General features: G+C 41.4%; 1 protein-coding gene across 1 annotated transcript; it reads right to left on the reverse strand.

The window, feature by feature from the left end:
* Window positions 1-595: 595 nt before the first annotated feature.
* Window positions 596-25,026, reverse strand: LOC143612049 (uncharacterized). The gene is made up of 3 exons (XM_077086120.1): window positions 24,497-25,026; window positions 24,175-24,283; window positions 596-991 (listed from the first exon to the last, which is right to left on the reverse strand). Exons 1-3 carry the CDS (start codon window positions 25,024-25,026, stop codon window positions 596-598), a joined length of 1,035 nt encoding a protein of 344 aa, XP_076942235.1.
* Window positions 25,027-25,339: the final 313 nt, after the last annotated feature.

Genomic DNA, 25,339 nt, shown 5'->3' on the forward strand with positions numbered 1-25,339 from the left:
TTTTCTCTTTCTACTCACTTACAATATTAACTACTTGCTATTTTGTCATATTATATTCTTCTTTTAAAAAGTTTCTAAATATTTAGAAAAATCGAATTAAACATTAAACGAACCAAAGCTCGGCTCAAACTCGTGAAGTATTCTTAACCAAACATTATAATCAATATATGGGTTTAAAATGATATAAGCTATCTATTTATAATTTATAGTAGTCTAAATTTCCATTTATACACTATATAACTGATAAAAAAATATGGAAGTTATATACAAGTGAAAATGGCAACTGACTATGTTTTAACGATAAAAAAAAGGAAAAACAAGTTTGACTATTGAACATCTAGAGAAGCATTACAAAAGCATTAATCAGTCAAACAAAAAGATTAACAAAAGCAATAAATTGTTGGTCGGGCCGGGTCGTATCCGTTGCACACTCCTAACACATTACAAGCAAATGACCCAAATAAATGCAAATTAAAACAAAAGTTGAGCTAATAAGTTATGTTCTTACATAAATAATTCTAATGATCATCACATAGCATGCTTCTAACTCAAACCAATAACATTCACGAAATAATAAAATATAACGCGATATCGTTTATTGTTGAGAATAGAGTAGCCATTGATGTTCAACTAGATCTTCTTGAAGTTGATGATGAGCCGAGTTATCTCTAATACGAAGATGATGTTCAATGAAGTCCATAAACTCACATGTATGAGTGCGCGACAATTCAGGGAGATCATCATCAAGTTGATCATACTCCATATTAAGATCGTCACCATCATCACGTTCATCTTCAATGATCATATTATGAAGAATAACACATGCTTTCATTATATTTGTTAGCACACTCACTTTGAACATTCGTGAAGGTCCTCGAATGATTGCAAATCGTTGTTGAAGTACTCCAAACGCTCGCTCGACATCTTTTCTTACAGATTCTTGTGCTTTTGCGAAATGTTTGTGCTTGTTCCCTCTTGGTGCTGGAATCGTCTTTACAAAATGTAGGTTCCCAGCCGGATCTACACAGAATATCTCGTTCTACGTAGGTGCGGAATCCCTACGTAATACGTTACGAGCGTAGAAGACGATATACGTTAACACAATCGAACACACGTTACAATAAGCAAAGACTCGTTATATTGCAACCGTAAACACGTGATATCAATCACAAATACTGGACTCGTAAACTCGATACAATGATAACTCTCATACTTTACTGATTACTTAACCAGCCGTAATCTAATGCTATATAACCACGACAATTTCGCCTGGCATGTTCAGGCGAAGTTGTCACTAACTTCGCTTATCTAACAAGTTCGCCTATATCAGCGAACTTGTTAGCTAACTTTGCTTAATACACAATACTAATCCAAACGACTCGATTACAGACACTAGACACTGAACTACTGACATCATGTACCAACAGACTCCCCCTTGGCAGTAGCTTCATATCTTTAGCTTCAAACACGTGTCTTGTAATCTTCAACAATCTTGCATCTTCATCTTTAAGCATGCACTCCTTCTCGTACACATACCGAAACAACTCTTTGATATTTCCTCGCTTCGTCTTTCCAAGCAGGAATATAGAATATCTTCTTCTCATTCAGCATCTGCAGATCAGCTTGAGACAAGTTCACTAGATGCATCGGATCATAAACTCTCAGCAGCTCTTGTTCATCTTCGTCCTCCATTACTGCTTCAGCTGTTTCACAATCTACATACCACCACTTCAGATATTTCAGCACATCCTTGGCATTTGTTTCATCGGCACTTCTTTTAAACACCGGATCGGCTTATACTTCATGATCATCCAAGGCTTGCCATCTGCTCTCAATCCTCTATCTTTGTCTTCGATAAGTTTTCCCTTTTGTGGTTTCAACAGCTCGAACTTCTTCTCTTTTATACTTTCCTTCCAAACAATCTTCCCAATGACTCTAGCCATATTATCATCACTTCTGTTTATTAACCCCAATCTGGCTAAGTCTTTCACTTCACACTCAGGCAAAGTATTCAATGATCTCAACATCCTTTTGAAGTACTGAACACGATCATATCTTTTAATCACGAAGAGCCTCAACTGCTCATCATATATCCAACAAATAATCCCCTTTTTGGCTTCAGCATAGCCTCTAATGTTGTAACTCTTCTTAAACATAGTAGGGACCGCCGGTTTCTTCGTTTCTACAAACCACCGAGCATAGCCTTCTTTCCATCTAGGCTGCTCTTCCCATTCTGTCTCATCATTTCCAATCTCTTGACTCATATCTGCCTTATCGACTTCCGGAATCTCATGCTCCACATTCTCTTCTACTATCTCTCCCTCTTCTATCTCATAATCAATAACTATCTCTGCACCAATCTTCTCTATCTCTTCAACTGGTAACACATCATCATCACCTATCAACTCATCATCCATCTCCTCAACGTCCACTATCACCACATCATCACCACCAGCTGCACTTGTCGACTCCCCCTGAGATGTGGAAGTCCCAAGAGCTTGTTCAGTTCTTGGCAACTCTCCACCTGCACCTTTCGATGCATTGGGATCATCGTCTCTATCATTTCGCTTGTTAGTCCTCAACTCATCGCCTTTACAGCTCGTCTCCCCCTGAGATGCCAAGAACTCCTTCAACGCATCAATGATTTTGCCATGTTCTACCAGCAGGGACGACTATATCTGATTCTCTGCAACGAGGCGTTGGATAGCATGGGTCTGGATAAGATTCACCCTTGATTGTTCTGCCACGACCCGTTCAAGTGCTGCTATTCTTTCAGAGTCTGATAAGGTTGCATCGAAATCAAACCTCAGATGAGATATATCTTGAGTGTACTGAGGAGGGATTTCTAATGTAACCGGGACCTCAGAAGTAGGCGTAAACGTAACCGCAGGTGGCAACGTAACTGGTAATCCTGCAGTTGCTACAACCGTCGACTCAATAAATCGTGCCACGACCTCCGTTGGAGTAAGAGTTGGAGGTGGCAACGATACAATCTCAGGAGCCGAAAGTTGGAATGTAGTGGGTGGGAGGTCGAATGCTGATGAGGTAGCCACCACGGGAACATCCGTAGCGCTTGGCCTTGTAACTTGTAATGATGAAGGGACCATTGTCATACCGGACAGTGCGGGTGGGGTGAAACGTACCACCCTCGAGCTCTCACCAGCTCCCGATCCTGCACCTGCCTGTTCCCTTCTTGATCTACGAATCAATTGTTGAACTTCTTCCTCATAATCTGACTCGCTGTCATCATCAGTTTTTTTTCTTTTCCCATGAATACGTTCTTGATTTACCCAAAAATCGTCTCGCTACATTCACATCATTATCAGAATCAGAGTCAGCTACCGTTGTAGCTGCCCTAGTCACGTTCACACTCGAGACTTGTACAATCGAGACTTGTACATCTTCCTCAGGGTCAACCCTCTCCATGTCAAAGAAGCCTTGACCGCCAAACGCGGCATCAAGGTCTACGTTCTCCTCCGGTGACACAACAGGAGCAGCAGGTATAGCTTGAGGTGCTCCAGCCTGTTGTGGTGCCGGGTCCCGAAACTCATCCCCACGAGCAGGCACATACTCCGGGTTGATCAAGTACCCAAATAGTGGAGTATGTCGAGGACGGAGCTCAGGTTTGCTCCTCGCACTGGAAGATCTGCATTGGGCGAAGATTCTTTTACTCACACTTTCTACATATCTGATTGGGCGGCGCTGAGGTAGCGTGGGAGCAACATGATTCAAGATCATTTGGAGAAATCTTGGATACATGAGAAATCTCTCACGCGCCACCGCTCTTCTTTGTCGATCTATCTCATAGAAGACCATCTGACTAAAGTTGTAACGCTTATTATAAGTCAGAGCAGTCATCGCCGACTGCATGGTCGCGCCCATCCCATCAGTGCCCGCCTTTCTCCCTGACATGCACACGATCATGACATGCATGAGAAAGCGCCACTGGTCAAGCAAGAACCCCTTCCTTCTCTGAGTATCTCCCAAGGGACCAGAGTATCCCATCCTCAGAAACGCTCCATCTCGGAAAGGAGCCACAAAATCTGTCGGGTCATCCCTCGTCTCATCTCCAAACCGTAAAGCCGCCCGGATCTGTTCAGATGAGAACTGAACAATCTGATTGTTAACCGTTGCACGCATCACCGGGGGCTCGACTCGACAGTCATATTCCACGGTCTGCCAAAAATCCTCGATGTTTGGCAAGGATATCGGCAGAGTTGTGGTAATCGCGTGGAATATACGCGAGCGGAGTAAGAACGTGATGATCTCGCGGAAATCATCAACAACACTCGCGTCCGGGTCTAATGTTATGTACATGTTATGACCCGGGAAAAACTGTCTTTGGTTGTCTCCTCCATCATCACAGCCTGCACCACCTGCTCCAGCTACAGCAGCCATATCTGCATCAAACAGACTAAGTTAGATAAAACGTCAAGGCAAATCACAAGTTCGCCTATTACCATGAGCGAAGTTGTGATTAATTCTGTATACGCGAAGTTAGAGGTGGGGCGAAGTTGGGAACAACTTCGCCTCAACTTGAACTTCGCCGGATAACAGTTAAGTAAAAAGGTCCAGGCGAAGTTAATGATAACTTCGCCTAACTACAACATCGCCTCAAATACTGTTACATAATAAATTATCAGGCGAAGTTAAACCTCAGGCGAAGTTAAGAATAACTTCGCCTAACCTGTAAGTTCGCCTGAATATGAATCGGCAACAGTTAGGTTTTCGAATCGACGTGTAGTTGGTGAATTTGGAGATTGAGGACTTCGTAAAACATGTTTTTATGAAGTTCTAGACGATCAATATGATTACGACCACGTAATAACAAGTTTGAAAATCGGGTATTGGGTTTTCGAATAAGCGAGGTCGAGAATCGGGTCGAAACGACCGATGATTCACGGCAATAACATGGATTATACGATACTATAACCCTACACACCTTTAGATCGAGTTAAAACTGAGAAAGTGTAACACAGATGAATCGAGATCGATAAGTTCGCTGTAGGTTTCAGTGAGATAAGTTCGCTTAGGGTTTTGAAATAATGAACAGTTTGACCATTGAAATTTCTTTATATAGGGTCAAAATTATACAGGCGAAGTTGTGGATAACTTCGCCTATTGCAGGCGAAGTTATGGATAACTTCGCAGGTATTAAAATTTTCAAAACAAACCCTATAATTTGAACAATTTGCAATTAAGTTTGAAAACATCCTTTAAAGAGTTAAATGATACGATCAAGACCAAGTAACCAGGTATAAAATCAAACAATTACATAAGTAGAAAAATATTTTAACGATAAAGTACACGGGATCAAATTTCAGTCTCGACAAGGACTACCATGTTTTAGAAAAGATCCGAACAGGAATCATACTAATTAAGTGACCGTCACACAGATCCGTGTTCAGCTGTATTATGACATAAAGAAACAGGTTGTAAGCAGGTAAATAACTTAAAATGGTTTTCATCGTTTCTGTGATACGGGTTAGGTTCAATTAAGTTCAAAACTTAAATGGGCAACAACTCAGAGATTATGATGCCTCCTATCTATTGTCACAGCGTATTTGACTTTCCCCAAGTCACCCCCAGTTGACCTCGACCCGTAGTGTCTGATTAAATAGTAATTACTCTTCGATCTTCAGACTCTTCTTCCCGTTATCTATCTTGCATCTTGATTGAGAAGTCTTATCATTATGAACTCTAGAATGTCTCAATAACACACACATTTTTTTTTTAAGTATTTACACAACTTCAGAAAAACTACTGCAAGTCCCGAATCTGGATCACTGCAGTATCTTGACACGCTATCTTCACGGGAATTAGAACACTCACGGGCTCGTGTATGACTGGGTAATCGCTTTTCTGCCTATCATTCGGAAAGATATATATGGAGACATACACAACTCGTAAGGAGTTTCCAAGTAAAATCGAGTAGATTTAGTTAGTATCACTTCTACTTTTACGCACCATAAAAAGATTACCATGACATACAATGACTGTTCTAAAGTCTTTTAGGCCTAATAACTTCACTAGTTAAGCACACAGAATCAGTATATCTATCACTTTCTAAGGTTGGATCAATTTTCTGTTAAACATAGTGAAGGAACTTCTTACGAAGTAGTAGACTTGAAAATTAATTTCATCTCCCAGAAAAAAAAAATTTAAGTTCTATCGCCCCGATCAAGTCAAAGTCTTCAGGTAAACGGCTATCCTGAAGATCCAATGGATCAGCTGGACCGACCACAAACGAGTATGTGTCCTTCTAACTAAGTTTGAACGACTAATTTTCAACAAAAGAATAAAAACTCATCATAAACCGCTCCGGTCACTTTCAGTCATCTGGTTAATGGCTATCCTCAGAGTCTACACGTAGAAATGAGGACCAAACATATCCGAAGATATGTCCTTCAAACTGAGGCAACCGACATAATTCTAAGCGATAGTGACACATTTTTTTTTAAACAAAGTCATAAAACACGGTTACTCGGGATTGATCATCCCATTCAGCTCAACAAGGTTTTGAAAACGATTTTTGTCAAACGCTTTAGTAAACAAGTCAGCGAAATTAACTAACGTATCAACCTTTTCGAGCATAATCAGTTTCTTCTCAGCACAATCCCGTATAAAATGATGACGGATGTCAATATGTTTAGTTTTGCTATGCTTTACGGGATTGTTAGTTACTGAGATAGCAGCAGTGTTATCAATGCAAATAGGAGTATGAGTGAAATTCAGACCATAATCGCGCAACTGTTGTTGAATCCAAAGAACCTGGGAGCAGCAGTTGGATGCTGCCATGTATTCTGCTTCACAGGTTGAAATGGCGACTGAGGTCTGCTTCTTGCATTGCCATGACACTAATCTGCCTCCAAGAAACTGACAACCACCTGTTGTTGACTTCCGACTCTGATTGCAACCTCCATAATCAGAATCTGTGTAGGCGACCAACTCCAAGTCTCCTCCTCTCGTGTACCACAACCCCAGCTTAGGTTTGCCTTTGAGATAGCGCAATATCCTCTTCGCACCCTTCAAGTGAGATTCCTTTGGGTTTGCCTGAAAGCGTGCACAAAGACACACTGCAAACATAATATCAGGTCTAGAAGCAGTTAAGTACATTAAAGAACCTATTATTGCCCGATATTGGGTTGGGTCCACGTCTGCATCGTTGTCTGAATCATCACCCAATTTATGGTTGACGCAGACTGGAGTATCAAATGGAGTGCTGTCCTCCATCTTGAAGCGTTTGAGAACATCATGAACATACTTAGTCTGATGAATGAACATCCCATCTTTCTTCTGATCAACCTGCAGTCCTAAAAAGAAAGTTAGTTCACCCATAGCACTCATTTAAAATCTCTTTTTCATGACGGCCTCAAACTCCTGACACATGGCGACTTTTGATGCAGCAAAGATGATGTCGTCCACGTAGACTTGCACCAGAAGAAAGTCTCTCCCTTTTCTCTTAAAGAACAATGTGCTATCAATCTTTCCCCTTTCAAACTCATTCTCAAGCAAGTAATCGGATAGTGTTGAATACCAGGCACGAGGGGTCTGATGTAGTCCATACAGCGCTTTACTTAGCTTGTACACGTGATCGGGAAAGTCTGGGTCAGGAAAACCCGGAGGTTGCTCAACGTACACAACCTCATCGACTTTGCCATTCAGGAACGCACTCTTCACGTCTAACTGAAATACCTTCATCTTCTTGTGTGCAGCAAATGCCAAAAACAATCGAATGGCTTCCAATCTCGCCACAGGAGCAAACACCTCATTGTAATCGATCCTCTTGCTGATTAAAACCTTTTACCACCAGCCTCGCCTTGTTCCTGATAATAATCCCTTTCTCATCTCTCTTGCATTTGAAAACCCATTTGGTGCCAATCGCATGCACATTCTTCGGTTTTGCAACCAAATTCCATACCTCCATCTTCTTGAACTGGGCTAACTCTTCTTGCATGGCTTCGACCCACGAGCTGTCCTTGAGAGCCATTTGATAGTTCTTTGGTTCAATCTGGCTGATGAAGCAGGTGTACAAGCATTCGTTAATGATGCCTGATTCTTTAATGCTTGTGTAAACACAGGTGTGCTCATTCAAGCTTTGTCTTGTTTGTACACCGTCAGACAGATCACCTATCATGTTCTCCAAAGGGTGATTTTTGTGAATTCTCGTAGTCGAAACCGCACTGACTTGCAGATTGTCTTCCAGGTTCGAAGATAGCTCATCAATGGGTGATTGTTGTTGAGAGTGAAACGGATTGAAGAATTCATCTTCTGTAGAGGCAGCAGGGGTATCGACAGCATTTGACGAGGAAGGCTGACATTCATCATACTGCGGTCGTTGCACCAAAGTGTCTTCCTCATCGTAAATCATCTTCGTAGCAATTCTCTCATCAACTTCTGCACAATTCAAATAAGGCATGTTAAAAGATTTAAAAAGCCTATCATAGTCGAAAACCCCAGCTGGTCCCGTGCTTGGTTTTGGTGATTTGTAACTTGTGATATCAGTGTTACACACCACCTCTGTAACGATTCCGGCAAATTCAGTTATACCCTAGCCGGAATATACCATTTATGTGTTATTTAATACTAAATATATGAATTATAATGTGTTTATACGAGTATATAAGATTCACAGTACGAATTATACTCGAATGTACAGTTAGTCGTATTGGAATTACGATTAATCAATGAACGGTTATTGAAACCCGAACGAATCGGGGATTACGTCATAGATGAAATATATGATGTTTAGTAAGGTTTACGAAGTATTAAGGCTTCGGGATAAGTGAATTATAGCACAGAAAAAGGATTTCGATTTATTAGTACGTCGGTACGTTAAACGAAACCTTTAACATCAAACCAAGCAAGAGACGATCGATCAAGCCGAAAAAGATGCACAATGACCGACAATATGATGTGTTGAGTCAATAAATGTCATGGTTTAAGTTTTTAAAGATTTTAAATCAGTTTTATATAAATTTTATTTTTAAGCCGAAAAAACGACCGTTTTAGCCTCGTTTTAAGCCGAATTAAGTGTTTAACCGAAAAACGAACTGAACCAGATTATCCACAACATTATCCGGATTACACAATCCAAATGTGTGGTCATGGTTGGAGATGTGGGCCCCCCCCACACATACATGGACCGATCGGTCCATGGGTACACACACACACACTTCATTTTCTTTTTTCTACATTCCAACTCTCCAAATCCTCTCAACCCTTTACACATTCATCCAACCTCCTTTGATTTATACCAAGAAACCGAGGTGTTGTATCTAGTTGCTAGCAAAGGCTAGAAAGCAAGATCTTTGCGATCTAAAGCTAGAAACACAAGATCCGAGCCGGTAGCTGTTCACAGTATTACATCTTGCTCACAAAAAGGTGAGTTTCACGAGCCCCTTTTTACTGAACTGTTTTAAATATTTTCCCGGGGCGGAAAGCATGTTTCTATCAAAATGTTTAAGTACATGCTGATCGCATGGAAATGAATGTATTTATATAATGTTTATTGTACGGGAATCGTACGGTAATGTATTAAGATGGTAATTGTCTGAGTTGCTAATATTGTAAGGCCCGAAACAGTGTTCTGGGTTAACAGTGTCCCCAGAGGTTATTAAATGTATTTCTGGGTTAACAGTGTCCCCAGGGGCTATTAAATGTATTTCTGGGTTAACAGTGTCCCCAGAGGTTATTAAATGTATTTCTGGGTTAACAGTGTCCCCAGAGGTTATTAAATGTGTTTCTGGGTTAACAGTGTCCCCAGAGGTTATTAAATGTGTTTCTGGGTTAACAGAGTTTTCACTTATAGGCTCAGCATAATTACATCATTAATTTATGATTACTAAAATGATGGTTTACTTAAATTAGTGAAACTCACCAACTATTCGTAGTTGACCCGTTTCCTTTACATGCTTTCTAGGTACACCCAAATTGGAATGAGTGATACGTGCTTGATGATGTGTGCTATTTTGTGGAAGCTTAAGGGTTTATATTTTGTTTTAAACATGTTAACGTACTATTGGTAAAACTTATGTGATAACGCCTAGTCGGTAACGAAACTCGGAACAATGTAATACGTTTAAATTATTGTAGTGGTGTTTTCTTTATAAGCAATGCTGTTGATATCAGATGTGTCTGTTGCATCCCGTGTACGTTTCCGCTGCGGTTACGGGGTGTTACAGAACTTGGTATCAGAGCCATTGGTTATAAAGAATTAGGATGTCTTTAAAAGATACCTAAAATATAACAAGTAGCTCAAGTGTTATAGGATATGAATATCAACTAATAATTTATTGTGACGAGGTCTGGATGAACTTGGATGGACAAGTGAGTTATTATGGTCCGGAACATAATAACAGACTTGTCCGCACGAGGGAATTCAGGGGAAGTCACGGGGGACTTTAATAGGTAAAATTGGCAACATATGTGCAAATATATGATAATATTGTATGTGGTCAAGTTGTATAAGTAAGTGTATATTAATTTGATTACGATTTACACTATGGAAAGAACTATATGTTTGTTAACTTGTGTGCAGGTTAGAATGTCAAGAACACCTAGTGCATCGATGGAGGAGGACCCGGAGGAAGCCAACTCCGGGAACTCTGGGAGCCTCCCCGTATCATCCAGCTCTGAGCCTAGTGAGGCTAGTGTTAGGAGCTCTAGCCAGTCCTCTCCTGCCAGGATTGCTAGATCTCCTACCCCACCCGCACCACAGGCCGTCCCTATCCCGCCCGGATTCGGACCCCGCCTCACGGCGCGGATCAGTGTTCCTCAGGTCCCACCTACCTCGCCCCCACCCAGACCTGCTACCCCCAGGGGCGAGTCCTCCCGCTCCCAGCCCGAGCCTGTGACTCCACCTGTGTGGGCTCTCCCTAGGCAGGAGAGGGACGCGGCGGCGTGGCTACGAGTGCTCACCGAACAGGTGAATGAGCACTCCGCCGCCTTGACGGTGGGGGTACAGAGGCAGATGTACCTAGGGGATTGCATACTGGACCACCAGTATGCGATTTCGCAGCTGAAGAGGGAGTGCTCATACTCCCAGTGGATGATCGGCTGGATGGAGACGCGGATCCGGGTTATGCTGGCTGTGATGGTGGTGTTGGTGGCGGTGTTGGTGGGTTTGGTTTACCACCGTGTTTAGTTGTGTTAGGATGGGAGTAGACAGGAACCGCTTTTTGATACTCTGTGTAAGCAGTTAGTGGTGATGCTAACATAGAGTGAATCTTGGGTAGTATAATACAACCACTGGCCCTTAGGGGGGTCTCTTTTGGGGTATATCGTTATAGATACTTTTGGGTATCATTCAAGCACTGACCCATTGTGGGTTATGTCGAGATGATGCCGACATAGGCCCTATGTAGGAAAACTTAACTTATGTAATGATGACAGGAAAAGTATGTGAACTGACAGGGATGTAATATGTACTAATGTTTGTTAATGAATGGAATGTTTGTTGTGTTTTATGATTGGAACTTGTATTAATTATATATATTTTCTTGATGTTGTGTAGAATGGCACCAAAACATTCAGCCCAATTGTCGGAAGTGGACGTGAGTCGTTTGATTGCTCAACAGTTAGAGGCGGCGATACCGGATATAGTATCGCGCATCGCCGCCAGTATTAACAATTCGGCCAATCCAACCCCTCCGAGCAATCAAACGACCACCAATAATGACGGGGAACAAAATGTTAATCCTCCACAGAATGATAACACGATTCCGAGTAATGACGCACCGCCTAGGGTGGTCGTTACAGACAGTAATGGCCCTATACCTACGGTAGAGACGAACCGTACTGAACCGATTCGTGCATCCAGGGGATGTTCGATCAAAGACTTTATGTTGTGCAAACCTCTAGAGTTTAGCGGGTCTGAAGGACCAAATGGGTTGGTTAAGTGGATGGAGAAAATAGAATCCGTTGTGAATATCAGCAACTGCCCCGAGGATTGTGTTGTTAAATATGCTACCTGCACATTCACGGACCATGCCTTGACATGGTGAAACACGATAGTGCAGACCCGGGGTCAGGCGGCGACAAACCGCATGACCTGGACAGAGCTCAAGGCTCTTGTACTGGAACATTTCTGCCCGAAAAACGAATTGCAAAAATTAGAAAATGAATTGTGGAACCTGGAGATGCAGGGGGCAGACCATTTGGGTTATACGAACCGGTTTAATGAGTTGTCGCGATTGGTACCATGGTTGGTCACCCCAGAGTCGAAGAGGGTTGAGCGTTATATTTGGGGGCTAACTCCAGTTGTAAGGAGTATAGTCAATTCTGGGGGACACCAGACGTATGAGGGTGCGGTGACGCAAGCTGGTATCGTCACGTATGATTTCGTAAGGAGCGGGTCACTGAAGGTGACGGGAGAGTCCGCTGGGGGAAAGCGGGGTACACATGACCATAGGATCCAGGAGAAGCAGCAAGGTAAACGTGCTAGGCCCACTGCCCAGAACTACGCCATGACTAGTTCAGGCGGAAGGCAAGAACCGCAGAAGGGAACGTTTCCTAAGTGTGGGAAATGCGGTTACCACCATGGTGGCATGTGCAAAGAAGTGGTGTGCCACCGGTGCGGCAGGATTGGGCACTACGCACCGAGTTGTAGGACAAACCTGAACAACTTGAACCGGCAACCGCAACCTATCCGTGCGCAGCCAATTAGGACCCAATCAGCCCGACAACAAAACCCGCAAGGAAACCAAATGGTGACCACCAGCCGTGCTTGCTATGAATGCGGCAGCACAGATCACTTCAAGAGAAACTGTCCGAAGCTGAACCAGGGAGGAAATGGGCGGCAAACCGCGGGTCAGGCATCGTCGTCCAATCCGGCGCGAGGCCGAGCATTCGTGATGGGGGCGAACGAAGCACGCCAGGACCCCAGCGTAGTGACAGGTACATTCCTCGTCTCTGATCATTACGCTTCTGTATTATTTGATACGGGCGCCGATAGAAGTTTTGTCTCCGTTAGATTCCTGTTGATAGCAAACCTCCCAATTGGTGAAACCATAGAACCTTACACCGTAGAAGTCGCTAACGGTAAAACCATGATAGTTAATCAGATAGTTCGGAATTGCCCTTTTATTCTGAACGATCAATCTCTTCCGATTGACTTGTTACCGGTAGAATTGGGTAGTTTTGACGTGATAGTGGGAATGGATTGGTTAGCACGTAACAAAGTAGAAATAAACTGTGAAAAGAAAATCGTCAAGATCCGGGTGTCGGATGACGAAGAGATATTAGTGCAAGGAGAAAAGTCAGGCACCATGATACCATTTATATCCCACCTCAAGGTGTTAAAATACATACGCCAAGGATGCGTGGCGTATCTAGCAAGCTTGACAGCCACTGATTCTGAGGAGAAACGGGTGGATGATATTCCAGTGGTGCGCGAATTTCCACAAGTCTTCCCAGAAGAACTTCCTGGATTACCGCCAACCCGACAGGTCGAATTCAGAATCGATCTATTACCTCAAGCTGGCCCTGTTGCTAAGGCACCCTACCGACTTGCACCATCAGAGATGCAAGAATTATCCAACCAATTGCAAGAATTGTTGGATAAAGGATTTATACGTCATAGTTATTCCCCATGGGGTGCACCGGTACTATTCGTGAAAAAGAAGGACGGAAGCCTTAGAATGTGCATTGATTACAGGGAGCTGAACAAGTTAACAATCAAAAATAGATATCCTCTTCCCCGAATTGATGACCTGTTCGACCAACTGCAAGGTGCGAGCTATTTCTCAAAAATTGATCTTAGATCGGGATACCATCAGGTTAGAATTCAGGAGGAGGATATCCTAAAAACCGCATTCCGGACTCGCTACGGCCATTACGAGTTCTTAGTTATGCCTTTCGGGCTAACAAATGCGCCAGCAGTATTCATGGATCTCATGAATCGAGTCTGTAAACCCTACCTCGATAAATTCGTCATCGTGTTTATTGACGATATTTTGATATACTCGAAGAGTAAAGGAGAGCACGAGCAATACTTAAGATTAATTTTAGAGCTTTTAAATAAGGAGAAGTTGTATGCAAAATTCTCCAAGTGTAACTTCTGGTTACAAGAAGTGCAATTCCTTGGTCACGTTATAAACCATCAAGGAATACACGTTGATCCAAGTAAGGTTGAAGCAGTTAAGAATTGGCAAGCGCCTAAATCGCCAAAGGAAATCCGCCAATTCTTAGGCTTAGCTGGATATTATCGTCGATTTATAGAAAACTTTTCCAGCATTGCCCAACCTTTAACCCTTCTGACCCAAAAAGATCGAAAGTATGAATGGGGTGAAGAGCAGGAAACGGCGTTTCAAACGCTAAAACAAAGATTGTGCCAAGCGCCGATCTTAAGTCTCCCCGACGGAGACGATGGTTTTGTCGTGTATTGTGACGCATCCCGGAAAGGGTTAGGATGCGTGTTGATGCAAAATAATAAGGTCATAGCCTATGCTTCTCGACAGTTAAAAATACACGAGAAAAATTACACTACTCATGACTTAGAACTGGGAGCAGTTATCTTCGCACTTAAAATCTGGAGACATTATCTCTATGGTACAAAGTGCACCATCTTCACCGATCATAAAAGTTTGCAACACATATTCGATCAGAAAGAACTGAATATGAGACAACGAAGATGGGTCGAGTTGTTAAGCGACTATGACTGTGACATCCGTTATCACCCCGGCAAGGCTAACGTCGTAGCCGATGCCCTGAGTAGGAAGGATCGGGTTAAGCCATTGCGAGTGTGAGCACTAGAAATGATAGTCCAGTCGAACCTTTCGGACCAGGTTCGAGTCGCTCAACGCGAGGCGTTGAAAGAGGAACAATTGGTAAAAGAGGGACTTTATGGTAACGAGAAGAATTTCGAACAGCGCGTGGACGAAATTCTCTATTTCAAAAATCGGATTTGGATCCCGACCCTCCATGACCTTCGTGAATTAATCATGGACGAAGCGCATAAATCAAAATATTCCATACATCCGGGATCGGATAAGATGTACAAGGATGTGAAGGAGTTCTACTGGTGGCCGGGTATGAAAAAGAATATAGCCACATACGTCGGCAAGTGTACGATGTGTGCGAGGGTTAAGGCGGAGCACCAGAAACCTTCGGGAATGTTACAACAACCGGAAATTCCTGAATGGAAGTGGGAGCAGATCACGATGGATTTTGTGACACATCTCCCCAAGACGTCCCGAGGACATGATGCAATTTGGGTAGTCGTGGATCGATTAACCAAATCTGCACATTTTATCCCGATTAGAAATAATTATAACACCGAGAGACTTGCGCAGATTTATATAAATGAAATTGTGTCTCGTCATGGGATACCCATCTCAATCATCTCCGATCGGGATAGCCATTTCACCTCCAAGCTTTGGCAAGCTGTGCAAGAAGCGCTGGGAACGCGTATTAATCTAAGCACAGCTTACCACCCTCAGACCGACGGTCAGTCTGAGAGGACCATTCAAACCCTGGAGGATTTGCTTCGTGCATGCGTACTGGATTTTAAGGGAAATTGGGATCAACATCTCCCACTCGTTGAATTTTCCTATAATAACAGTTACCATAGCAGTATAAAGGCAGCACCTTACGAAGCATTGTATGGACGGAAGTGCCGATCACCACTCTGCTGGACTGAGGTGGGTGACACACAGGTTATTAGATCAGATCTGGTCCAGGAAACGACCAGCAAAATCCTTGAAATTAAGAACAATCTGAAGGCCGCACGGGATCGGCATAAGAGTTATGCCGATACCCGTAGAAAACCGTTATCATTTGAGAAAGGTGATAAAGTGTATTTGAAAGTATCACCTTGGAAAGGAGTAGTCAGATTTGGAAAGGCGGGGAAGTTGGCCCCTAGATACATTAGACCGTTCGACATTACTGCAAAAATCGGTCCTGTAGCATACCGATTAGAACTGCCAGATGAATTAAATGCAGTTCACGTGTTTCACGTGTCAAACTTGAAAAGGTGTCTGTCGGATGAGACATCGGTGTTACCACTAGAGGGTGTCCAATTAAACGATAAGCTTAATTTTGTAGAGGAGCCCATAGAAATAGTAGACGGGAAAATCAAGCAACTTAGACACAATAAGATTTCGTTGGTCAAAGTTAGATGGAACTCGCAACGAGGCCCAGAATATACTTGGGAACGAAAGGACGAATTTCAGAAGCAATACCCCCACCTATTTCCGCAAAAGGAAGTAGTTGATGCGTAAAATTTCGAGGACGAAATTTTTATAACGGGGGGAGAATGTAACGATTCCGGCAAATTCAGGTATACCCTAGCCGGAATATACCATTTATGTGTTATTTAATACTAAATATATGAATTATAATGTGTTTGTACGAGTATATAAGATTCACAGTACGAATTATACTCGAATGTACAGTTAGTCGTATTGGAATTACGATTAATCAATGAACGGTTATTGAAACCCGAACGAATCGGGGATTACGTCATAGATGAAATATATGATGTTTAGTAAGGTTTACGAAGTATTAAGGCTTCGGGATAAGTGAATTATAGCACAGAAAAAGGATTTCGATTTATTAGTACGTCGGTACGTTAAACGAAACCTTTAACATCAAACCAAGCAAGAGACGATCGATCAAGCCGAAAAAGATGCACAATGACCGACAATATGATGTGTTGAGTCAATAAATGTCATGGTTTAAGTTTTTAAAGATTTTAAATCAGTTTTATATAAATTTTATTTTTAAGCCGAAAAAACGACCGTTTTAGCCTCGTTTTAAGCCGAATTAAGTGTTTAACCGAAAAACGAACTGAACCAGATTATCCACAACATTATCCGGATTACACAATCCAAATGTGTGGCCATGGTTGGAGATGTGGGCCCCCCCCACACATACATGGACCGATCGGTCCATGGGTACACACACACACTTCATTTTCTTTTTTCTACATTCCAACTCTCCAAATCCTCTCAACCCTTTACACATTCATCCAACCTCCTTTGATTTATACCAAGAAACCGAGGTAAATATCGGATTATAGTCGTGTTCATCGTCTTTTCTCGAGTCATTTACAAGAAAATGAGGTTTCAAGTGAAAAATGGGTGAAAACCCAAGATGAAACCGATTCTTGCATGATCAAGTGATGTATATAAGTTATACAAGGGATCTTGGTCCAAGAAAGGAGTTAAAAGAGTCAAAAACGAATTTTTACGGTTAAAATCTTTGTTTTGATTTCTTAACCGAAACTATGAAAGAAATGGCTTGATTGTGGGTATAACTTGCTTGGTGTGGTGTTGTTGTGCTTGTAGGTGTTGTATCTAGTTGCTAGCAAAGGCTAGAAAGCAAGATCTTTGCGATCTAATGCTAGAAACACAAGGTAGTTCGGTTTTTCGTATGATTTGTAAGATTTGGACAGATTGTGGTAGACTTAGAGTTGAGTCATGAAATTTCACAGAGATGATCTACACATGAAAATATGAGATCTGTGAAATTTTGGTAATTTTTGGATAAATGATGAATATTTGGTGAATTTAATGCTCGGTTTTGGCTAAAAATGGTGAAAAATAGCTAAACATAATGAAAAATTCTGGAAAAATTCATATAAGCTTTTTATAACATATAAAAGTCACACACAAAATTTTAGGTCCATTGGAGAAGTCTAAGTAGGCTTTTCGTTAAAACGAGTTCTAGGGTTTTCTAGCTCGGTTTTGGTGAAAATGGCATGAAAAATGAGTTTTTGGTTATGTAAAAATTACTGGGAACTATGTGGATGGCAGGAGTCATCCCAGAAAAATTTGGGATATTTCTAAGGTCGTTTGGTATTTTCGACATATTTGGTGTTTAAATGATGTTTAAAAATAGATAAATAAATGTTAAATATAAAAATTAATTCTGGAAATATTTTTATAAAATTCCTTACTGTCAAAAACTGATTTGTGCAAAATTTCAAGATCCGAGACTAAGCGGATATTTATTTGTGCTAAATGGAACTTAAAAACAAACTTTTAAAGCTTAAAACGCGTAAACCGGCAAAGTTCGCCTAAGCGAGCTGACTGGTGTATAAAAACCCTAAAAATAGACTTTTTTCATGAAACTGAGTAAATCAAGTAAAAATAAATCATCCGAAAGTAATTCGGATGATTTGGGTAATTTTACCCGATTTAGTCGTTTCCGGTATATTAAAGACGGAAACGGGCCCCGCGGCCAAACGGGGTGTCTAAACCGAACTCTAATTTCACCACTTTAATTAAAATATCAATAACAACTATTTTCGGGTCGTATGTGGCCAAACTCATTTTTTGAAAACATAAAGACGAATAACCGTGCTAGGCACGCAAAACGAGAAAACAAACTGAAGGTAGTTTTGACTAAGAACTCTAAGTGATATCACAATCTAAGTCCTGAGAAGTGTATCGGGGTTAACATTGTCCCCGGATCGTGTACGGTACTGGGTTAACAGTGTCCCCGGACGTACCGGTTAACACGAATTTAAGTTATATTAATAGAAATTGTGTAGTAACGACTTAGGGATCGTATTACAGATCCAAGCCGGTAGCTGTTCACAGTATTACATCTTGCTCACAAAAAGGTGAGTTTCACGAGCCCCTTTTTACTGAACTGTTTTAAATATTTTCCCGGGGCGGAAAGCATGTTTCTATCAAAATGTTTAAGTACATGCTGATCGCATGGAAATGAATGTGTTTATATAATGTTTATTGTACGGGAATCGTACGGTAATGTATTAAGATGGTAATTGTCTGAGTTGCTAATATTGTAAGGCCCGAAACAGTGTTCTGGGTTAATAGTGTCCCAAAGGTTATTAAATGTATTTCTGGGTTAACAGTGTCCCCAGAGGCTATTAAATGTATTTCTGGGTTAACAGTGTCCCCAGAGGTTATTAAATGTGTTTCTGGGTTAACAGTGTCCCCAGAGGTTATTAAATGTGTTTCTGGGTTAACAGAGTTTTCACTTATAGGCTCAGCATAATTACATCATTAATTTATGATTAGTAAAATGATTTGTCATGGTTTACTTAAATTAGTGAAACTCACCAACTATTCGTAGTTGACCCGTTTCCTTTACATGCTTTCTAGGTACACCCAAATTGGAATGAGTGATACGTGCTTGATGATGTGTGCTATTTTGTGGAAGCTTAAGGGTTTATATTTTGTTTTAAACATGTTAACGTACTACTGGTAAAACTTATGTGATAACGCCTAGTCGGTAACGAAACTCGGAACAATGTAATACGTTTAAATTATTGTAGTGGTGTTTTATTTATAAGCAATGCTGTTGATATCAGATGTGTCTGTTGCATCCCGTGTACGTTTCCGCTGCGGTTACGGGGTGTTACAACCTCAACCTTGCTGGTCGACGTATTAAAGACTCGTCTGTTGGGAGTCCCAACAACGTATCCGACTAAAATACCTTCGTCGGCTAATTCACCAAATTTAGAATTTGTCTTTAATATCGAACACGGGGACCCGAATGGTTCGAGACCACTCAAGTTGGGCTTTCTCCCATGCATAAGTTCATAACATGTTTTATTCAGTCTTTTAACAGTTAGAACTCTATTAAGGATATAACAGGCTGTTGCAACAGCTTCAGCCCAGAACACCACTGGAAGTTTCGAATCAGCCAGCATGGTTCTGGCTCCTTCAATTAACGTTCTGTTCTTCCTCTCAGCCACTCCATTTTGTTGCGGAGTATACGGAGCGCTGTACTGGTGTTCTATCCCTTTCTGTAAGCAGAAGATCTCCATCTTATAAATTTTGAACTCTGTCCCATTGTCACTCCTGATGTATTTAACCCTTTTCCCCATGATATTCTCAACCCTGGTAATCAAATTTTTTACCATCTGAACCGTTTCATCCTTTGACTTCAGGAAATATACCCAAGAATATCTAGAGAAATCATCAGTTATCACCAAGCAGTATGACGTTCCACCTAGACTTTTTACATTCACGGGACCGAAGAGATCCATGTGAAGTAGGTTCTAGGGTACTGACTATAGAATTAACCTTCTTGGTGTGATGGGTTTTCTTGTGTTGCTTTCCCTTTTTGCATGATAGGCATTGGTCTTCAAAGTTGAAGTTCTTCAAGGGAACACCCAGCACCAGCCCATTCTTGACAATGTAGTTCATTTTCCGAAGATGAATATGCCCCATTCTTCTATGCCATAACTCGGACTCCGATTCAGTTGCTTTTGACAGAAGACACGATTCTTCTGTGGCCATCTCAGTCGACCTCATGTCCATAATATACGTATTCTTTTCTCTTGGAGCCTTCATAACTATCCAATCCTCTGGTATCTTGAAACCAGGATACAGCACGATCGCTTCATTCTTGGTAAAGTGCACGGTGTAATCTTTGTCACATATCTGCGAAACCCTCAGCAGATTATGCTTCAGTTCTTCAACGAAATTCACTTTCTGTAACGTCATTTTTCCGTTAGTCACCGTCCCTATTCCTGTAATCCTTCCACCGCTCTCTCCAGCAAAACTCACTCTTCCTCCTTGAACAGGTTTCCATTCGTGTAACAAATTCTTGTTACCCGTCATGTGCCGGGAACAGCCGCTATTCACAACCCATAGATTGTTTGCAGCCCTGTTCAACTGTTCCTGCACGATTAAAGCAGATGATTAAAATCTGGGGACCCAAGACCTATTGGTCTTGGGTCGATACATCCCGTACCTTGGCTGTCCAAAGTTAGTATCAGAATAATTTCTGTAAGTCCTAAAAGGATACCTTCTTGTAGATTGACTATGAGGCCATCCAAACCTTCGTGAATTAAATGAATTATTACTTATGGTTTGGTTGTTAGCAGTGAAAAACTGAGATCGATTTCTTTGAAAACCAGGATTAGTCCAATTTCTGAACTTTGATGAGTTTTCATTTTTACCATTATAGTGATTACGGTTAGTTCTGTTCTCAGTTTTCGAAGGCCTCACACCTCTGAATCTCTGCTTCAGAGGGCAATCCGCAATTAGGTGTCCTAATTGATTACATCTGAAACAACTCATGTGTTCAACTTTCTTTTCAATAGTTGTTTTAGATGTTGAGGCTGCATTACTGCCCGCTTGTCTCACATATGGTGGGACATACGGGTTTAGTGGAGATTTCTTTTCAGTTGTTTTATTTTTCTCTCCATATTTTGGTAACACTGCCTCTTGATTTGTCTCACTAGACTCGGATGACTTGTCCGAATTTGATGAGACAGGACTAGGAGCAGAAATCTCAACACTCGAAACAGGCTTACTTGTTTCGCCTTTACTAACTTCTGGTTCTTTAATAGTAACCTTAACCGGAACTGTCTGACCAAAATCAACATCAACAGATTTCTGATTACTAGGATCATAAGTGTAATTATGATTGTAAGGTGGTGGAACTTCATGATATCCAATTCCTCCCCTTTTAACTGGGGAACCTTGATCACTAACGAGGTGATCAGGTATAGCGGAGGAATTTCTAAATTGCTCAAGTTTCCTGTTTAGTTCCACCACTTTCACCGGGTGATCAACTATCTGTTTATCCCTTTCAGCAATTAGTTTGGTTTTCTCTTCTAACACTTCATAGCTAAGATCAATTACTTGAATTTTTTCAGCTAGATTTGCTTTAAGACTCCTAATATCTTTCTCACTAGCTTTTATTTTTACTTTATAACTGTTTTCTCTAGCTTTAGTGAAATGATGATCTTCTTTTAGTGTTTTAAATTGAGCATCCAAACTAACAAACTGATCAGTTATAGTTGTCAATTGTTCAGACAGATTTTCACATTTAGTACAAGGGAGTTTAGTACTTACCTCGGAGAGCTGATCTGTCACATCGGGCATGAAAGCTTGATTTTCTCCAGTCACCTTCTCACTTTTTGCAGTTTCGATGTTCGCCAAATTAGCATGTTCAAACACTTCCTCAACATGCAGATTCCAGTTGTACTCCCCATTTTGTCTGGATATCATGGCTCTATTCTCATTACCACTCCCACCCTGCTGTGTAGACCTGTTCTGACTACGTTCTACACGTTCATTTGTGCACTCCTTCGCAAAGTGGCCATTCTGTTGACAGTTGTAACACCTAACCTTCGACTTATCAAACCCTGGTCTTTCACCCACAAACTTCCTACCAGTCTTCTTCATAAACCTCTTAACTCTTCTCACGATCATCGCCATCTGCCACTGCAGATCCATCTCTTCCAGATCATCAGCATCGATCTGATCATAATCTTCGTCCAAAGTTGCAGGATCAACAATCTTACCTTGAATGTAATTTTCGTACGAAGCAATGAAAGATGCATAGAGAGCAAACTGCTGTTCAGCAGATTTAACACTCATGGGCATCTTAGAGTAGTTGTTGTTTGGAACACTTGAGGAAAAACTACTCTTGGTTGCTTGAGGTTTAGAAGTGTTTGATCCACCAGCTACAAAACACACATCACCGTTCATGTTGAGAGATACATGTCCTTCATGTGTTGAGTTAGCGCCCCACTCTCCCTTTGAGTAGTAAGCAGATGATTCAGACTTCGAACTTGAACTTGCATTAACTTTTGCACCATACATTCCTGGATCCTGAACCTGATCAGTTGGTGTCTCTTTTCGAACCATGTTAAGTTCAAACGTTCGTAGTTTGTTGACTGCTGTTTCCAAGTCATAGTCGGCAAACTCTTTGTCTTCCCTTATCAACACAGTGTACATCTCCCATTTCGGTGGGAGAGCAACAAGAAGCTTTTCAACGATCTCCTCTTCTTTGTAAGCAATGGAATAATTGCTTAGTTCGGTCATCAGATGATAATATCTCGTGATGATATCATCAAGTGATTCATTCTTCAGATACTTGAACACCGAGAATTGGGTTTTGAGAAGTTTAATCTTTGATGCGCGAATCCCCACATTACCCTCAAAGCGGTTTTCAAGTGCTTCCCATAGCTCTCTAGCAGTTTTGTACTTCCTGAAGGTGTGAAGAATCTCTTGTGGAAGAGCCATTGTTATCGCTGCATGAGCTTTGCTTTCAGCCTCATACATTTTCTTTTCTTCTTCTTCCATCTTGTTGTATTTCTTAATCTGATCACGACCCTCATACTCAGCAGTTGGTGGAATGTAACCATCTTGTATGCACACCCACATTTTAGCATCTTGGTACTTGACATATTGTTCAAACCGATCCTTCCATGCTACAAAATCGGTTCCCTTAAGCATCTTCGGTGCCTTTGTAGCTGAACCCGCTTCCACTTCCATCTTCACCGGTTCAGTAATATTTATTGAAGTCATCTTTCACGAAACACAAAGAAACCCGAAAAATAAAAATTTTATTTTTAACAGTACTGTAGGCGAAGTTGTGGATAACTTCGCTTAAGTCTGAACTTCGCTGATTCTGAACTTCGCTCCCCTTGTTAAATTCGCCTGATTCGGCGAAGTTGTAGATAACTTCGCTTGTGGTAAGCGAACTTGTGAAGTAGGCGAAGTTGTGGATAACTTCGCTTGAGATAAGCGAACTTGAGAGGTAGGCGAAATTGTGGATAACTTCGCTTAACCTTATATCTTCGCCGAAACCCTACGAACAGTAGCGGCAACTTCGCCTGATGAACACGATGATTTTGCAGGTTTGATTTCTGGGTTTTGCGAGGTATGTGAAGGTGTAATGGGTTGTTTATGATGGTGGGAGGTGAGTAGGACACAAAAACTCGGTAAACTCGTCCCGCGAATAGTCAAACGGAACGATTTCTACACCCGCGTGATAATCCCGAACCACACAATCACGAGCAAAAGCTCTGATACCAATTGTAGGTTCCCAGCCGGATCTACACGGAATATCTCGTTCTACGTAGGTGCGGAATCCTTACGTAATACGTTACGAGCGTAGAAGACGATATACGTTAACACAATCGAACACACGTTACAATAAGCAAAGACTCGTTATAATGCAACCGTAAACACGTGATATCAATCACAAATACTGGACTCGTAAACTCGATAAAATGATAACTCTCGTACTTTATTGATTACTTAACCAGCCGTAACCTAATGCTATATAACCACGACAACTTCGCCTGGCATGTTCAGGCGAAGTTGTCACTAACTTCGCTTATCTAACAAGTTCGCCTATATCAGCGAACTTGTTAGCTAACTTCGCTTAATACACAATACTAATCCAAACGACTCGATTATAGACATTAGACACTGAACTACTGACATCATGTACCAACACAAAAGTTTGCCACTTAGGATAAATGCCATCTGCAAGGTAATACCCCATAGTATAGTCGTTGCCATTAACTATGTAATTGACTGGAGGAGCACGCCCTTGCGCAAGTTCCGTGAAAATGAAAGACCTCTCTAGCACGTTAATGTCGTTATGTGAACCGGGCATGCCAAAAAATGCATGTCATATCAAGAGATCATATGAGGCAACCGCCTCTAAAATAATAGTAGGTTCACGAATGTGGCCAGAGTACATACATTTCCAAGCTGTGGGACAATTTTTCCACTTCCAATGCATGCAGTCGATGCTTCCGAGCATTCCAGGGAATCCTCGTTGATCCGCAACAGCAAGCAATCGAGTAATATCATTGGTGTTTGGTGAACGTAGATATTCAGTTGAAAAGATATTTACTATCGTCTCACAGAATTTTTTGAGGCTCTCCATTGCGGTGCTCTCACCAATGCTTATGTATTCGTCCATAAAATCTGCGGTAACCCCATATGCCATTATTCTAAGTGCTGCAGTTATCTTTTGCATAGAAGATAAACCGAGTCTTCCGACATTATCTCTTCTTTGGACAAAGTATGGCTCGTGAGTCACTACCTCATTTAGAATACGGAGAAATAAAGGACGACGCATACGAAATCTTCGTCGAAATAGATCTGCAGGATATATGGGATTTTCTGCAAAATAATCACGATATAGACGCTGATGTCCCTGAATATGATTACGCCGAATAAACCTACGACGCTTGCGAATACATTGTCCTTTGCCATCTTCGTTAAGATCAACATCACTATCATCTTCAGAAGATATGTATGTTAACAATTTGCGAAAGAATGTACGACGCATGTGATCAAATATGCAATTAACTCAACCTGCCAAAATATATACGAGTTTTATCAACGCCAAAGATGAAATATGTTGCAACAACTATATTGCTTTTTATTTATAATTCACAAACAAAAAATGAACTTGTATCGGTGAACACAAGGGCACCAAAAAATAAATATAATGAAATTGAGCGATAAATAGAGAGAGGTGTACCTATTGCAGCTTGTATCGGTGAACACAAGGGCACCAATTGCTTCGATTCGAACCAGGACTCTTTGATTTTGGTGTTTGATTTGCTTCAGAGGGAATGGAGATGGTAAAGAGGGCTGAC

The sequence above is a fragment of the Bidens hawaiensis genome, unplaced genomic scaffold (assembly GCF_021521415.1).
Source record: "Bidens hawaiensis isolate Kalapana, Puna unplaced genomic scaffold, B.hawaiensis_p1.1 tig00033134_1, whole genome shotgun sequence".
Classification (NCBI taxonomy): domain Eukaryota; kingdom Viridiplantae; phylum Streptophyta; class Magnoliopsida; order Asterales; family Asteraceae; genus Bidens; species Bidens hawaiensis.

Coding starts and splice junctions, on each gene's coding strand:
- LOC143612049 (XM_077086120.1), bottom strand. CDS start 25,026: ATGCGTCGTACATTCTTTCGCAAATTGTTAACATACATATCTTCTGAA. Junction 24,284..24,496: donor GCGGATCAACGAGGATTCCC/TGGAATGCTCGG, acceptor TTTCACGGAACT/TGCGCAAGGGCGTGCTCCTC. Junction 992..24,174: donor AGTGGCAAACTTTTGTGTTG/GTACATGATGTC, acceptor CATTTTGTAAAG/ACGATTCCAGCACCAAGAGG.